This window comes from Solanum verrucosum, unplaced genomic scaffold, assembly GCF_900185275.1.
Source record: "Solanum verrucosum unplaced genomic scaffold, falcon-dt-bn FXZP01000252.1, whole genome shotgun sequence".
Classification (NCBI taxonomy): Eukaryota; Viridiplantae; Streptophyta; class Magnoliopsida; order Solanales; family Solanaceae; genus Solanum; species Solanum verrucosum.
In genome coordinates this window covers 5,956,402-5,973,993 of record NW_026019988.1, presented here as the reverse complement: position 1 = coordinate 5,973,993, position 17,592 = coordinate 5,956,402, and the positions used below count along the sequence as shown (strand labels likewise).

The following is a 17,592-nucleotide window of genomic DNA, read 5'->3' as shown; positions in this document are numbered from 1 at the left end:
TACGTAAATTTTGAAATGATTTAGAATTTGTGTTTGATATCAACATTAAAACTTGACGAAATTGAAATTTGTGTCAAAAAATCATACATTAGAGAATAAATTTGTATAAATTATTATAACAATAAAACATTTTTTTAATGAGTATCGTGTTTGAATTATATTTTTACAATAAATGAGTTAATTTAGTTTTTTGAAATCATCCCTTAATAAAAATAATTTCATACTCAAAATTTTATAAATTCGAAATAATTAATGTTATTTGAATCCAAAACAATTGATTTCTGATTAAGGACGAGGCAACGAGAAGTCTTCTTACTTTTACCTCTATCCTTACATTTTTAATTTCCAAGTTGTCCCATTTATTTCCTATTATTTTTATTATCACTATATTTGACTTTTCAAGTTGTTGTTTTCTTGAATTATAATATTGAAAGATTTTTATAGATATTACCGGAAAGAAATTTTGAAAAGGAAATTATGTCGTTATACATTTTGGTAGAAATAGAACCAACAACCGTAATACAGCGGTTGACGCCGTGAAAGGTGGTCGGAATCATGGATTTTGCGGACTCCGCCACCACCTCTACGACGGCGATGAGGTCCTCCACCTCCGCCGCCGATGATGACATTCTATATCCGGTATGTTTTACATGAATTTCTGCTCATCGTTGACGATCAATTTTTTTTCTATATATCCCGATTTTGTTTCCTTTTTATCGATTATTATTACTGTATAATGCTTGATCAGTGGATCAAGAGAAAAAAATTGATTTTTTTTCTGATTTTTTTGAGTAATTTGATAAATTTTTTGTCTTTTTTTATTTTTGTGTGTATGGGGTGGGGTATACTTTCCTGCGTTTGAGAATAGGAGGTTGGAATTTGTATAGCAGCGATTGTATTTTCCCTTTTTGTACGGGTAAAAGTTGGTGGAGAGTTATCTGATACCTGTTGGTATATTGCTGGTGGGAGGTGGCAAGTATGCCGTAGAATTAGTTGAGATGTGCGAAAGCTGGTGTGGACATCATCGTCGTAAAAGAAAAAGTTCTATACCACTTGTCTATTTATTTTACTTTTGTTTGGCTAGCTTGCTGCCTTGCGTGCAGCCCAACTAGTTCACTAAGTTTTTCATCCTGCTTAAGCAATATGAGAGGAGGATGCTTTGTCATGCTTTCTTTAGTGTTTTGTCTTGGCTTCTTCAATCATGATTTTTTTTTAAATCTTTTGAACTGTTTTGAAATGCTTTTACTCGTGCCGAGGGTTCTATTGGAAACAAACTCTCTACCTCCCAAAAAGGAGGGTAAGGTTTGCCCATAAACTACCCTCCTCAGATTCCACTTGTGGGATTATATTGGGTATGTTGTTGTTGTTGTTGTTGTTAAGCAATATAAGAGGAAATCACATGGCTTTTTTGCCTCTATTGTTACCACTTATCTGCTCTTATCATTGAAGTATTTGCTTTTGAAAAGCCCTATCTATGGTTGGAGGTAGAAGTAAATGAGGTAACTTGACATTTGAGCAAGTCTCACTCGTTAACTCAGAAACATTTAAGCTTCTCTCAAAGTTGATTTCAATAACTTCCTATCCTTTTTGGCTAAGTTGTATCTCCGGTATGCTTAGATGCATTTTTGCTCATCGTTGGCAATCATTTTTGTCTGTATAGTATGTACCCTGATTCTGTTTCCTTCTTATCATTTTAATATGCTTGGTCAGTGGACTTCCTTTTACTCATAAGTAATTGATCAAGAATGTCTTCTTTTTCTTTTTGGTATGTGTGCTTGTATTTGAGTACAAAAGGTTGGAATTTCATAGCAGGGATATTCCTTTTGCCCCGTTTTGTTTCCTTTCTTTCTTCGTTTCTAATAAAAGTTTTACACCACTTGTCTACATTTTTTTATTAACCTTGTGTTTGGCTTGCTTGCAAGCACCTCAACTATTTCACTGAATTTTGAATCCTGTAAGTCTAACTCTGTCTACCGACTACCATGACTTGGCCAAATGGAAGAAAATCATGTAGCTTTTTTGCCTCTGTTGATACCTGTGGCGGAATCAGGAATTTCTCCAAGGGTGTTCAAACTTTGAAAGAGTCAATAATTATTTTTTTTTAGCGGAGTGGGTGCACAAAACTTTTTTTTATTGATGAGTGGGTGCACCCAAATTTTAAAATTAAATTACATATCACTTAATAACTAAATAATACATAAACTTACAATTATAAAACTATCAATGGTATAAATCAAAACTAATGGACAAAAGTCAACAAAAATAATTTTAGCTTCTAGTTGAATATACTCCTTTGGTTCATATTAAGTGAATTGTTGAGACTTTTTTTCATGATAATCATAACTGAATGTTTCAAAGTTCGAGAGAATTGTTGAAACATTTTTTCCATATTTACTTTTTCTTTTAATAAGATTCTTAACTATTTTACATTTTCTAAAAGAATAGTGTAGAAATAATTAAAAATATAATAGTGGATAATAATCTTTAATTTTATCTTTAATTAATTTGTTAAGAGTGTGTTATACCTAATAATGCACTTAATATAGATCGAAAAGAAAATAGAAAATCTTAATTATTAGGTTAATCAAAATTTAAGGTTGAAAATGGTAGGGGGCTATTTCTGTGTTTTTTTTGGTAAAAGGAAATTTGTGTTAAAAAATACAAATAGTGAGGATCGAACCACAAACCTTGAAGACATAAATGAGCACACTTACCACCAGACTACCAACCTTTGTTGTGTCAAAGGGTGTTCAATTTATTATATATCCAATATTAGACAATATTTTACCTATATAAACCAATATAATTTTCTGATGAAGGGTGTTTGCCTGACCACCCTTATATGGTTGTAGCTCCACCCCTGGTTGATACCATTTGTCTACTTTATTGTTAAATAATTGCTTTTGAAATGCCCTACCTATGGTTGGAGGTGGAGATAACGTACCATTTAAGCAAGTCTCACTTGTTAACTCAGTAGCATTAAAGCTTCTCTCAAAGTTGATTTCACTAATTTTCTATCTCTTTTTTTCTCAGATGTATCTCCGGTAAGCTTACATGCATTTTTCACTCATCGTTGGCGATTATTTTTTGTCAATAAACCCATTTCTGTTTCCTTCTTATAAGTTATTAGACGATACTTGATCAGTGGATTTTCTGTTATTTTTGGTAATTGACCAAAATTTCATCTTCTTTTTCTTTTCGTATGTGTGCCTGCCTGTGTTTGAGTATCTTCATAGCGGGGATTCCTTTTATCCCCTTTTTGTTTCCTTTCTTCCTTCGTTTGTTTTTGGTTCTGATAAAACTTTAACACCTTCTGTCTACTCTTTTTTTTTTTTTTTAATAACCTTATATTTGGTTAGCTTGCAAGCACCTCAACTATTTCACTGAATTTAGCTTCTTATAAGTACCCCTAAATCTGTCTACCATGTCTTAGGTGAATGGAAGGAAATCACATAGCTTTTTTGCCTCTGTTGACATGATTTTTCTACTTCCTTTTATCATTGAAGTAATGCTTTTGAAGTGCCCTACCTGTGGTTGGTAGAGGTAACTAACCATTTCAGCAAGTCTCACCCGTTAACTAAAAATCATTAAGCTTCTCTCAAAGTTGATTTCACTAATTTTCTGTCTTTTTTCTCTCTGAGGTTGGACAATTTAGACATTCTTGAATCAATACTGAACATCTTAGTTTCTTAATGGTGTGCTATTGTAGGAGGAGCATAATGTGACATCTGTAAGTGATGATCATGAAACGACATGTTGGGGCTGTGGGCTCCGTGTTCTTGTTTCACCACATGTACCTGCTTTCAAGTGTTTCTGGTGCGGAGCTATAAGTAACCAGAACATAATTAAATGTGAGAACCAGAACTTCAGGTGGAGACGATTGCGAGACCGGTGCTTTGTCAGCATCCTTATTGTCTTCATGCTATTGGTAATATGTAAGTGATCAAACATCCATCATCTCCCCTGCATCCCTGATCTGCGGGAATATTTGATTCTTTTCATGATTGAACTTTTAGCTGTATGGTTATTGCCTTCTCTATCTGCTTTATCTTTATATAAGGCTTGCACTATTTGAATGATTTTCATGTCAGTTTTTACTGCGGCAGAAGTCAATGTGGACATCTCTTTGTTTTTGTGTTTCATGTATATCCCCCGGTTCTGCCAATTATAGCCCTCTGCTGCTTTTCTTGTTCCTAACCACTGAAATAAAACAGCATGGAGAGCAATCAAGAAGTTTATCCATGCTGGAAGCCACCAAGACTGCCGTATCAACGAAATTTGTGTAATTTAAAGTTAGACTAGGTCACTATGATTGATGCTGATCAAACAGATAATGGCTGTTTCATGCATCCTGCATGCGCTCAGTTTCTATAGTCTCTTAATCTCTTATTTAGATGTTCAAACAGTTTGTGGTCGTATTGCTAATTTGCTTTTCTATTGTTTCTAGTCATTGGATGCAACAAATCCTTGCAATTGTTGCATAAAATGCATCAAATTTCACAATATACATTTTTGTCTCTCACAATATGTCATTTGCGTTAATTGTATGGGCATTTCTTTGCAGCTTATCTCAACTTGTTGGATGTAAGACTTTATTATACATTCAGTTTTGATATGGTTTTTGGTGTTTCAGGTGGCGGTATTTGGGCCATTTATCCGGTATTAGTTTCTCCCGGTTACATCTATGGCGGTGTTAACATTGTGATTGCTATAATATTGTCCATATTTACCCTGTCTACCTTTAGCCTTTCTGCATTTCGATCTGCTGGTGCTCCACCAAACATACTGTGGGGTAGCTATCCTGCTGTGACAAAAGGAGCACTTGAGAATTATAGATTTTGTGAATATTGTGCTAAGCCAAAGTCACCTAGGGCACATCATTGCCGTTCTTGTGGGATGTGCGTATTGGACATGGATCATCATTGTCCATTTGTAAGTTCTCTTTATTCTTTTACACTTTGGAGAAGCTGTTTTATTCTCTAGAAGGTTATGCCTATAAATTGTCTCTAGAAAACAGATGATAAGAAAGTAGCTGAGAAATTTAAGAAGCCTAATAGACAAGGATAACCATGTGTCTGGGAGTTTAAGCCTAGAATTGAGGTGGACCCTATGTTGTAGAAATATTAGGTTGGTGATATCCGCTTGATGATTTTTTTTAGTGTAAAAATCGCTTATTGATAGTTCTGAACCCAGTTATATATATAGGTCCTTTGCATGATTATGTACTTGTTGTTTCTTTGTCACTTCTGAAATCCATGAAAACCTTTGATTCCCATGGGTGTTGATAAGATGCATGATCCTATTCTTAACCACCTGGTGAAATGCAAATAGTATATGTATACCTCATTGTCAAATTTTAGCTTTGACCTTTCAGATCTATCGCATATAAACTCCTTGACCTAAACTTCTACAGCCCCCCACTGGAAAAGAGGAAAAAAGAACAGTAAAAGTAAAAGTAAAATAGGTAGAGAGCTAATATTTGAAAGAGCTAACCAGGATTCTTATACAGTTTAAAAGAGAAAAAGGAAGATCCTTTACAAGAAACTGAATTGAATCTATAGACACTTATCATACATGACATCGATAGGTATGATATCCTAACAGAGCGAAAAAGGGGTGAAAAGTGACTCAAATTTTATACTTCATTATTTTACGGTGTTATGATAGGTATGTTATTTTATATTTTCTTACTCTTTTTTTTTAAAAAAAAAAAAGAAGTATGAAGGATGAGACTGGGAGCTCCGATCTTCGCACTACCACAATCTGATTGTCAGAAAGTTGTTGGTATTAGTGTTGTATATACTATCCTACTCAATTACAAGAAACTTGAATCTTTTAACTGTTACATTTTATGCTTTATCAAACTGAAAATGGTGCTAGCTATTGTTGTTGAGAGGAATGCAGGGCAGTAAAACTACCTCAAATAGAAAAAAGAAGAATCTAATTCCAGGGAGCGAACACCAGAGAGTAAAAGATACTCATGAGTTACTAGCAGTGTTTTCAAAAGTGAAAAAAGAGCAACAAGGTTGAAAAACGATAAATAATTGAAGCGCACAATTTACAGATATCATATGTAAATGAATTTTGTGCTAAAATAATCAATCAATTAAAATAACTAATTTCAGCATCCAATATACAAATAATGTTGATATTAATTCAACTCTTCAAAATTGAGATTCAAAGAATCAACTATTTCTCAGGACCACCTTGCGCATCTTTGTTTGAAATGCATACTTATTTGAATTGCATGGCTTCACCCATAAGGTCATGACCTCTCACATCATCCATTCGAGCAATGAAGCAATGGCTTTTAGTAACACTGGTTAACAGTTAGGAACAACTCACAATGGGGAGAGTGAAGAGAAAATGAGCTCCTTTCAGAATATGGACAGAAAATCAAGAGAGATATAGGTCTGGGTTCTGGGTGCATATATTTTGATTTTACTTGCTTCATGTGTAGCATGCTCACCGATGAACAGTATCCAGAACTACTGATTTTTTATGAATTGATGTAGTGGTGTTTCTTGCTCTAATTCTTTGAAGAGGGACAAATTTCTTGTTTGATGATAAGAATATTTATTCACAAATATAGCAAGGAGGGGCGGTAATGCTTTACAAGATTGTAAGGGACTTAAAAACGGCTATAAACCCACTAAAATCATTTACTCCAATTATGGTATAATCCTTTCATAACATCTTCCATTTTCTCCAAGTAATCATCCTATACAAAGAGGAATGACAACCAAAATTATATTAGGGGCCTTTGTCTTCCATCTGAGTTTTAGCGGCCTTTGTCTCCATCTAAGTTTCCTTGAAAATGATGCAATAGAACCAACATACTGTTGTTTTCCTGTAAGGGGAAATAGAAAGCTTTAACTGAAAATTTGCCTGATTTCTCTGGCTTCCACCTTACTTCATCTGGATGTACATTCATCTCCCATCTAATTCCTGTGTGATTGACATGAAAAATATGGTGCAGTAATCATATTATATTCTCATGATAATAGTTGCTCTTGTATTTATCAGATTGGAAACTGTGTTGGTGCAGCAAACCATCGGCATTTTGTCCTTTTCCTCATTTCAGCAATCATTGGCATGATTTACGCGTCCATCATGTCTGTTTATGCAGTTTATCATATCTGGCCACCATTAAACAACTGGCAAATTCACCTTCTGAGTGGGGCTTTTGGTCAAAAGTTGGTTATGAGAATGTTAAAAGATATTTTTGTTGCATTTATGAGTTCTATGTTGTTTTTACCCGCGAGAGGACTTGTTCTTATCTACCTGTTTATTGCTAGTGTCTCTATCGAGATAGGTTTAAGTGTGCTTTTATGGCAGCAACTCTGTTTCATATATGAAGGCAAGACATACTTGAGTCATATAAGTGCATCAGGGGGTGAAGGTACTGCAGTAAAGGATTGCCAAAATTTCATCCGATTCTTTGGCTTCCCTTATACTAGAACAAGATATTTGCCAAGCTTCTTCAGTTCTAAGAAGAGACACAAAAAATGAAGCTTGCAAAAGGTATTTCTCCTCCTTTGCTCTCTTTATTCATTTTCTTAGAGCCATCAGTGTGTTGTAAGTTTTGAATTCTCCCAAATACTGCTTTAGTTGATGGATTCTAGTTGGAAATCCCATTGTAAAGCTGATTTTTCTCTTAGATCATGTGCTTATACTAAGTACACTATTGCCTCATAGGCCAGGTGGTACTTCAAGTTCCTGCGTGGCTGCGTTGGCACTGCCCTCAGAATGAAACACTTCCACTTGGGCCTTTTTTTGGCAGCCTCCAACTGTCCAACATAAGAATTAGACGACAGTTGTGTTTCATTTTTCACTGAGATGTCTGTCAGTTATTTGGGTGTTAGGAAGGATCTAGTTTTGTTTTGGAACCTCTGGCCTCTCACCCTATCGATCTGTCAATTTATTCTATTAAACTCTTTTTTCCTGAAAAGAGAAAAAATTGTACTATGTATTTGGTAATAGAAGTGATTGTTTGTGAGATTTTACCAAGGCAGAGGAAGAAAAACAGCCTCTTACATAAATGCAAGGTAAGGCTGTGTACATAAGGCCCAATGTGGTCTGGCCCTTCTGTGGGAGGAGCTTAGTGTGCTGGGCTGCCCACTGAGGGAGAAATGAGTCCTGATCCATGACTTGGGGGCATGATTAGTAGTTTCTGTATGTTTTGGCGTAGGATTTTGATTGTGGTATCTGATGACGCTATGCAGATTTATATCAGGTATATGCTGTTTTTTCTTGCGGAAAGGTGGACATATATGATGTATACAGATAGATTCCTTCAGACATTACAAATTTCTGTAGAAAGACTGGAAGAATTTGTTTCCCATTTCTGGCATGATGTATCAGTAGACTGAAAATACAAGTGAAATAGGTTAGACAGTTGACGCCTACCTAATACCCCCTCCCCCCTGCTTGATCAACTCTATTTATAGTTCAATGGAGGAGAAGACCCTTATAATCTGGTGAAGCTATAGAAGAGAGGAAGTGAAAAGGATTGAATTGGGTTAGGCATGTTCAAACTTTTTTTTCTGTTGTAATCTTGTAGCATATGATCTTGTTTTTATCTTGACCTTGAATATGTTTTTTTTTCTTGTTTTGTTAAAATGTAATTCAGAGGATAAATCCTCTCCTAGTTTTTTCCTTTGGATTAATTTAATTTTGTGACAATTGAACTTTTTCACTCTCTACTGTATTTCGATTATCACACTTTCTCTTTTTTCTTGAATGTTTTGTTATCCTTTTTATAGTATTTTTCCATGACCCCTTCACATTCTTATGAGTCATGTATAGTCTGATACTGGAACGTCACTTACAAGCACTATAACAAAAGGGACATTTAGTGGTAATTGAGTTAATGTCTTTGCATCTAGTATTGATAAATTGAGTTAATGACATTTATATAGAGTATTGGTTATAAATAATTATATTTATTAATTATTGCTGCTAAATACAATATAGCGGCAAATTATACTATTGCCGCTAAATTCTATATTGGCATATACATAAATGTGCCCCTTAATTTGTAAATATTTTACATTTATGTCCTTTAACTTTGGGTGTGCACAAATTTCCACGTTAGATGCCACGTAGGAGGTGTATTTAGTTGTTCAATTTTATACAAGCTTAAATGTCTACTTGTGTACAGTCAAAGTTGGAAGATATAAATGTAAGCGGAGACCAAGTTAAAGGGCATATTTATAGATTATGCCTTCTTTATTTGTTGTAGTGAAGTTGTTCATGAGGACATATGGTTGGTGTCTTGTTGTCGTCCATTGTTTATTTAGTTATGGTATAATACATAAATATGTTTTTTAATTTGACTACAGTTGATAACTATGCCCTCCAACTTTGAGTGTGCACAAGTAGACACTTAAACTTGTATATAATTGAACAAATAGACGCATTCGTCCTACATGACAATTTTGTGTCCTATGTGGTGTCCTACATGTATTATGTCACGTAGGATGTATATGTCTACTTGTTCAATTTTATACAAGTTTAAGTGTCTATTTGTACACACCCAAAGTTGGAGGGCGTAGATGACAACTGAAGCCAAGTTAAGGGTCCATTTACGTATTATGTCTTAAGTTATTGTGAAGATCATTATGTTGAATTGTAGGAAAGAAGATCTATTACATGTTGTGTGAGTTGTTTAAACTCTATGAATTCATAAACTAGTTGTGAACAAGCATTTTGATGTTGAAAATACTTACCTTTATTGATTGGGTATAATATCAACAACAACAACATCATATTCAATGAAATCCACAAAGTAGGATTTGGGGAGGATAAAGTGTATGCAGACCTAACCACTATCTCGTAGAGGTAGAGAGACTATTTTAGAAAGATCCTCAATATTGAATGTGATTTTTATTATTAAGAGAGATCATGTTGTTCTTGTTGACGAATTTTGAAAACAACTTTTATAAAGGATAATATATAAAGAAGAACTGAACAAGTAATTGACAAAATTTATAAATGCAACTTAAATTTAAAGTTTTACATGAAATGATAAAATTCAACATTCAAAGAAATGTTAAAGACAATCTGAGCTTAGAGATAGAATTCAAGGAAATGATTAAAACGCAATCTTAAAGATAGAATTCAAATAAATTATTGAAATGAAATCTTGAAGCTAAGGGGAAGAAGTCGCATCATCCTTTTCTCCATTGTTGTTTCTGTCTTTTCTCTCACAATCAACACTCATCTTGTTTGTTTTGATACTTGAATCTTTGTTTGTCAAATAATTCATATTTGAGTTTTCTTTAGTTGGACAATTCCAACTATATTCATCTTCAATTGGTGAGACCCTTGAAGTATACTGTGGAATGCAAGAAAATTTAATGAGATGATCAAAAATAAATTTAACTATTTCTTTTATTTTGTCAAATATACAATTACCAAAATTAAAGAAAAAAAAACTATTGTTGAACAATATTAGAAACTTGTAAAAATACTTAATGTTATAGTGGAAGATAGGGAAGCTTTTTATGAATTACCTTATAGAGATTATCGATGGAACGAAATTTAGTACTTCTGGGTATTCCTCGAGTGATATGATAGTTTCCATCCTTTTCATCTCTTGTCAAAAGTTTTGAGCCACAATTGACAGTATTGTCGTTTAAACTACGACCATAATTATCTGTGCGACCATCTTCACATGTAACTTTATTGAGCTCTGACTCACCTGAAAATTATATGTGAGATTGCATGATATATGTGAAACAAACTATAAGTTTGGATGGGAGCTTCAATCTAATGATTGTATATTAGACTACCACTATGTTGTGTACCATTTAGGTCAAGAGTTTCAATTATCTTGAGCTTATTGATTTAAAATTTAGGATTCATCTCTACTTTTGATAAATTCAGATAATTAAAAACATAAGTTTAATTTGTAAGATGTAAAATTTCATAAGTACCATCAATATCTTCTTGTTGTTGGTTAGGAAATTCCTCCTCAAAAGAATTCTTTTGATCCTGTCTTACGTTGTTTTGGCTGCCTTGTTTGAATTTCTCACTTTCTAACTCCTGTAAATTCACATTGTTTTTTCATAAATGATTGAACGTAGAAAAGTATATTTTGAAATACAATGAGCATGTTCGATATCAATTGACATAAATGTTGAACAATTACCTCGCAAGCATGAAGGAGGGGATACAAACACGTATTGTCAATGTTATTGTCCTTTAAGGTAAGATTAGGATTATTCAGTGGTCTATCATCAGTACGACTCTCAAATTCACCTGAAAAATCATGAATAATTAATAGTACGAGTCAATTATAAAATATAGAATTAATTATAAATTATATACCCTGAATAATTTGTTGTTCATGGTTGTCTGCATTCTTTCCCTCTTTCATGGGAAGTTGAGAATTGCTCCCTTTGCTCCCTTGAAAAAATATTAGTCAAGTATTTACTATACTAAAAACAAACTCTTAGCAATACTTTAAAATTCAATATTTGACTACTAATACTTCAATTAATTTGGAAAAAGTTATTTAATAATAAGATTAAAATTGAAAATACCTATTAATTTTCTCTTTATTTCTTAAAGTAGACAAGGAAAATAAAATTAATATAAGTCAAAATTACATACCATGAATAGTTTTTTGCACTCGTTTGTCATGTAATATATTCTTGGAAGAGCCTTCTTGATCCTTTTCAGAAAATTTCTTATTCGTCTTGACATCCTCTTTGTTTTTCTTTTGTGTTTCGAGCATATTAAACGTATACTGTGTAATTAAATACAAAAGATAAAATCAACTAATTATTTATATTCATAATTCATGCTCACACAAAGTAAGATCTTCCCTCCATTTTAATGAGTCCAAAGTTGGTAAACAAATGAAATTCTAGAAATCACAAAAGATAATTAATTAGAATAATATACGCATATGCCATTAAAGATACATAGAATATATCTCAGTCATCCCTGTACATATACATTGTATTTCATAAATAAAAAATGATGTTTAAAAACCAGAGATAGATATTAAATATAGATCTGAGAGCAAAGACAGAGCTTACAGATTTGGGAGAAAAATAGAATGATGATTACAAGGAATGAAGGAAGCATCATCCTCTAGCGACACTCATTCTCAGATCGGGATGTAAGTCTCGTTCTCAGACTGAGAACTTGAGTGAATGCTACTAGAAAAGTCGATAGATGTCTCATTGTATTTAAATCAGACTATTCATGCATATAATTTGTATAATTTCAACATAAGTAGAGTTTTGAAAAAGATAAAATGTACAAAAATTATGATTTGAAATTGGTAAGATGTACATAGACAGTAACGCTACTTTTTGGGGGTAGAGATATTTTTCTAACATACCTTCGACAAAAAGAAAATTGAAATAGGGTTGCAAGAAGAAAAAATCAAACATTTATCAATCTTTTTACTCGTCTTCTATAATTTACTAGAATTGTCTATGAATTCAATTAGGACACTTGCTAAAAAGAACAACAAATATGTAGATGTATACAAAAGAAAAAAAAATGAAGAAATGAAACAAGATTTGGATTGAAACAAACTTACCATCACCCAATCGCCATCCTTCATTGTAAGAGAATAAAAAATAAAAATGAATGAATATAACGAAGAAGTAAATCAATACCGTCTCAATCGCGTTTATATGTTCCTCTTGATTGTTAATCTATTTCCTTAAAAAATTTAAGTAAGTGAAGAGACAAAATAATATCGGCTATCATATATATATTGGTTCAAGTATCTCCTCTTGACCGCTTATATATTTTTTCTAAAAGTTTGAAATTAAAATGATAAAGTGAATTTCTTAGTATCTCCGGTTTAATATATACATCTCGTTTGCTGAGCCGTTCTTGAAAATTATGTTTATTCATTTTTTTAAAATATGTTATTTGTCAAATAAAGACTACCCAAATTTTTAAAATACTACTGTATAATTAGACTATAATTTTGAATCAATTATTGTAAAGAATTTTATTGTTATGCTAACAGTGATATTTTAACATTAATTGAGAGATTATTTAAAATATAATCATTTATTATATTGTGTTGTGTGTTTTAATTATAAGAATAATACATGATAATTCTATTTTAATAATATTAGTAAGGTGATCAATTCTACATATAAATTGTATTTGATATATGTTTTTAGCTAATTCTTCACCATTACGCTAATACTAGACTTACTCCCATTTTTCAAATTATTTACTCGCCTTTTAATTTGGTGATTAAAATTTGCATATAGTTAATGTATTTTTATAGGTTTTTTTTTTATGATTTAGTAATATTAATTCTTATGCTAGTTCAATAATTTTTATAAGACATAATACATAAATATGCTCTTTAATTTGGCTTTAGCTGACATCTATGCCCTCCAACTTTGAGTGTACATAAATAGACACTTAAACTTGTAAAAAATTGAATAAATAGACACCTTCGTCCTACGTGACATCCGACATGACAAGTTTGCATCCTATGTGGCGTCCTACGTGTATTATGCTACGTAGGACGTGTGTATCTACTTGTCTAATTTTATACAAGTTTAAGTGTTTACTTATGCACATCCAAAGTTAGAGGCCGCATAACTGTCTACTAAAGCCAAGTTAAATGACATAATTATGTATTATACCTTTTTATAATCACTTTACTATGACAAAATGAATTTAAATAGTTTTCAAGAAGTTAATTGGATCTATATTTGAAAAATCAAATTTACTATCCAATTCAGTAAGTGCTTATCATTGTTAGACTTTGACCAAATAAATTTATATATTTCTCATAAAGTTAGTCAAATATAATAGTCAATTTAATCCAATAAATTCACTACAAAATTGATAAAGAACATTAAATTATGATTGAAGTAGTAATATTTTTCTTAAAAAAGATATTAATACTTAGTTTGACCAAAAATTAAAGTATTTTGAATTTCTATTTTGGAGGTGGAAGACCCCATATCTCCTCTCTTTAAACTCGTTTAGATTATAAAATTAACAAATATATGACACACATAAAACAATGAGGAAATTTCATACATAGCAAAGATATTAAATTTAATAAGTTTCCTTAGCTACAATTTGTCTAATTACGTTTCATAGCTATACTTTCGTTTACTATGAATATTTTCTTTGTATAATTCACTTGCCAATATACAAACAAGCTAAGTATATATAAATTATGTATTTATACATTTAGAAAATATCAGAACTTGTACAAATCAAATGTATCAACATGATACTACGAGGATAAGCAACTATATACTAGTTAATTAGCTAACATAACTATAATTTTTATTAATTACCACTTACAACTTAATTTTAGCTATAATTATTTGCGCATCTCTCCTCTCTTCCTCTATCTAACCTCTGTCCTCTCTTATACATCTAAAAGTACAAATCATACAAATACAAATTATACATATACATATACATATACAATTATATGACAGATATACAAATACAATTCGCCTCTCTCCACTCTCTACCCTCTCTCGCTTGCCTCTCTCCTCCCTCTCCCAATCTCGCTCGCCTCTCTCCTCCCTCTCTCAATCCTGCTTGCCAGATTTACAAATGCATATGTATACCAATTACATATATACAATTATCTAACAGATATACATATACAATTCAACATATATACATATACAATTCACCTCTCTCCACTCTTTCCCTCTCTCGCTCGCCTCTCTCCTCCCTCTAACATGTAGATACGGATAGTAATTAGCAAACTATAGCTATAGAACCTAATTAAGTTTATTTTAGTGGCTATTTGCGAAATTTCCTCATAATTATATTCAAGCTAAGTAAGCATATACAAATTCTGGATTTATACAATTAGAAATTGAATTATACAAATTCTGGATTTGTACAATTAGGAGCCGAATTATACAAATTCTGGACGTGGCTCACATAAATATGGTTATATGTTAGTGGCGAAAAGTAATTTCTTCAAACTATAACTATGCTAAACAATTAGCTAGTATATATTTGTTTAGTCTCTTAAAATTTGTCCTTGTCTTAATTGGTTTATGAGCTTGCGTCAATAAGGAACAAATATATTCCTTAATTTTGTGATATTGAGCAAATATATCCCTTGTAATAATGTGTGCATGTATATTTACCCCTATGTTTAACAAATGGTGCATATATACCCTCATGACCAACTATGTAGAATATACGTATATGAACAATCACAATTTACAATTACCCTTAATAAATGTATTTTAAATTAGATAAAATTGTAATTATGAGTTATAATTTTTTACGAGACTTCATTTTTGATTGTTTTGGTAAAATATAAAAGTCGAATAATGTTTTAAATAAATATATTTTTTTGATTTTGGTTGTCACTTGTCAGTTAAATAGTCATTTAATTCTTTGTTTTATTAAATGAGAAGGTAATGTAGAAAGGATGCATAACACATTTGGCTATCAGTAGATCGTTTGTAGTTTTCTAATTCCGATTATGCTGATTTTCACTCTCTTGGTATACTGGAGGTAATTTGTTGAACTTGATGGTCTTAGGTTAACCTTTACATGGTTTAATAATCTTGTGTGTTTTAAATCTCTACAGCTACTGCCTTGACAAAGTCACCTTCACTGAATTTCTAACTTTCGTATTATTCACTATGTTTCGGATCTTAGTATTGCTGGCTCTCGAGGATTTCTCGATTTTCAACAAATATAAACAGTTTTTTTTTCATCAATGATGTTATGTGAAATGTTACCATATGTAATATGTCATCTATTTAGCTATACAAGGTAGTTTTGGTAGTACATTCACATTTCACAGTATGGTATTCTTATTATTGTTAATGACTCATCACAATTAAATGTTATTTAATTAAGAAGTGTGTATTGGCTACTTAATTTGAAATGTGCTTTTTGTCAATACTAGAGCAACCATTTCTGTTTGATCAAGATTTCAAAAAGTGTTTCTACGTGTTTCAAATAGTAGCAATAATAAATAGTCATAACAAACGACCGCATAAAGTTCAAATCCAAGCGAAAACCTTCCCTAAATTTTGCTGAGTAAATCAAAGTCACAAGACGACGACAACAACAACAACAACAATTTAATAATTAATTAGCGTTACCCCTTACTTCAACCTCGACTGTAACACTACCCCTTTACTTAAGTAATATCCTAAGCTTCTCTCTTAGCCCTTTTCTCAGCCTAATCTAATTTCACTATTCTATTAGTCAAGATTTTTGAATGAAAATCTAACAGACGTAGGAAATATATCGAAAAGGATGTCTTGAATTTTTTTTAAAAAAACTTATGTGGCTCCACCCCGTTTACTAAATTGTTTTTATTTACATCATGATATGTCTCTAACATTTTCCTCACTCATCTTGTTTGTTTTAGCATATTTTTCTTCTTCTTTTTGTTTGTTATAAATTTGTTGTGTTTCTTTTTACATGTAAGAATTTCAATAAAATTTTGAAAAGTGAGATCATACTTTAGTTTGACTCAATGAAGAAGGCAATATGGGCAATAAGTCCATAAGAACTTGAAATTTTTTGTATTGATTCTATATTCCCTTTTTTTTAATCAATATTGTTATGATTACAGTCCTAAGAAGAATGTGTACGTTGTATTTTTCTTCATTTTTTTTTTCATTAGACTTCTTTAATTTTTATTTTTATTTGGGCTCAAATTAGTCATTTGTGACTTTATTGAAAGTTTGTTGACTACTAACCAAAATTTATAGTTTGTTCTGTAAAAGAAATTAATTTTAAATATTAAAATACACTTCTTATTTGGTATTTTTTTGTCATAATTAAAAAATATTATTTATAACTATTGTATTTTATTACTCATTACATATATGTTTTTATAGAATATTTTATTGTTCTAACAAATTTATAAAAAAAATCACATGGAATATACGTGCAAAACACGTGTCCAAAAACTAGTTTTATTAATAAGTATTATCTACATTGTACATATCCCATCTTTGCTCTCCCAGGACCTCACCTACGAAATTGCATTAATCTATAATGTTTGACTAACACAACATGTATACAAACTATAAAGTTTTCCTTATTTTTAATCGCCTAGCTTCAACGTCAAGCTAATTTTCTTCAACAAAAAGGGATTGGCTAGGATTTCTTAAATTCTCAAGAAGAAAAACATTTCTATCGCTTCATACCTGCTTACCAGATTGTCACCTAGTTTTGAATTGTCATCAATCTCCAATTATCTTTGTTTTCATCATGATATGTCTCTTAGAAATTCTTCACTTACCTTGTTTGATTTAGTATAATTTTTTACAATCTCTATTGTTAGAGTTCCAATAAAATTTTGAAAAAGTAGATCTTCTTTTATTCAACTTTTTTATATATATTTTATTCTCAGGAATTATTAAAATAGGTGATAGTCAATTATAATTTCATAATTAATTTTTTCAATTAGCAATATAATATTTTTTTTATATATTTGTAAGACACGAATAGACATATATAAATTATGGTGCGTTCCTTGACACAAACACTTATATCATAAGTAATTTCATATGGATTATAGTTTTGATTATTTTTTTTCAATTGAGTCAATTGTTGCAGAAGCTATCAAAATTATTC

The 17,592-nt window shown here is 31.5% G+C and overlaps 2 protein-coding genes across 2 annotated transcripts; one reads left to right on the top strand and one right to left on the bottom strand.

Annotated features, from left to right (window-relative positions):
* The first annotated feature begins 404 nt into the window (after window positions 1-404).
* Window positions 405-8,743, top strand: LOC125818652 (protein S-acyltransferase 11). The gene is made up of 5 exons (XM_049498165.1): window positions 405-639; window positions 3,710-3,935; window positions 4,634-4,932; window positions 7,027-7,524; window positions 8,226-8,743. The coding sequence occupies exons 1-4, from the start codon at window positions 556-558 to the stop codon at window positions 7,510-7,512; spliced, it is 1,095 nt and encodes a 364-aa protein (XP_049354122.1). The 5' UTR covers window positions 405-555; the 3' UTR covers window positions 7,513-7,524; window positions 8,226-8,743.
* Window positions 8,744-10,153: 1,410 nt separating this feature from the next.
* LOC125819131 (uncharacterized) lies at window positions 10,154-12,586 on the bottom strand. The gene is made up of 7 exons (XM_049498646.1): window positions 12,563-12,586; window positions 11,620-11,755; window positions 11,335-11,412; window positions 11,156-11,265; window positions 10,941-11,049; window positions 10,518-10,705; window positions 10,154-10,339 (listed from the first exon to the last, which is right to left on the bottom strand). The coding sequence occupies exons 1-7, from the start codon at window positions 12,584-12,586 to the stop codon at window positions 10,154-10,156; spliced, it is 831 nt and encodes a 276-aa protein (XP_049354603.1).
* Between the last annotated feature and the right edge of the window lie 5,006 nt (window positions 12,587-17,592).

Bases quoted from the DNA above. Each gene is read 5' to 3' on its own strand.
- LOC125819131 (XM_049498646.1), bottom strand. From the start codon at position 12,586: ATGAAGGATGGCGATTGGGTGATG. The intron at 11,413-11,619 runs GTATGTAATTTT...TATTTTTTCAAG, and splicing joins AGTGCAAAAAACTATTCATG to GGAGCAAAGGGAGCAATTCT. The intron at 11,050-11,155 runs GTAATTGTTCAA...GTGAATTTACAG, and splicing joins CCCTCCTTCATGCTTGCGAG to GAGTTAGAAAGTGAGAAATT.
- LOC125818652 (XM_049498165.1), top strand. From the start codon at position 556: ATGGATTTTGCGGACTCCGCCACCACCTCTACGACGGCGATGAGGTCC. The intron at 640-3,709 runs GTATGTTTTACA...GTGCTATTGTAG, and splicing joins ATGATGACATTCTATATCCG to GAGGAGCATAATGTGACATC. The intron at 3,936-4,633 runs GTAAGTGATCAA...TTGGTGTTTCAG, and splicing joins CTTCATGCTATTGGTAATAT to GTGGCGGTATTTGGGCCATT.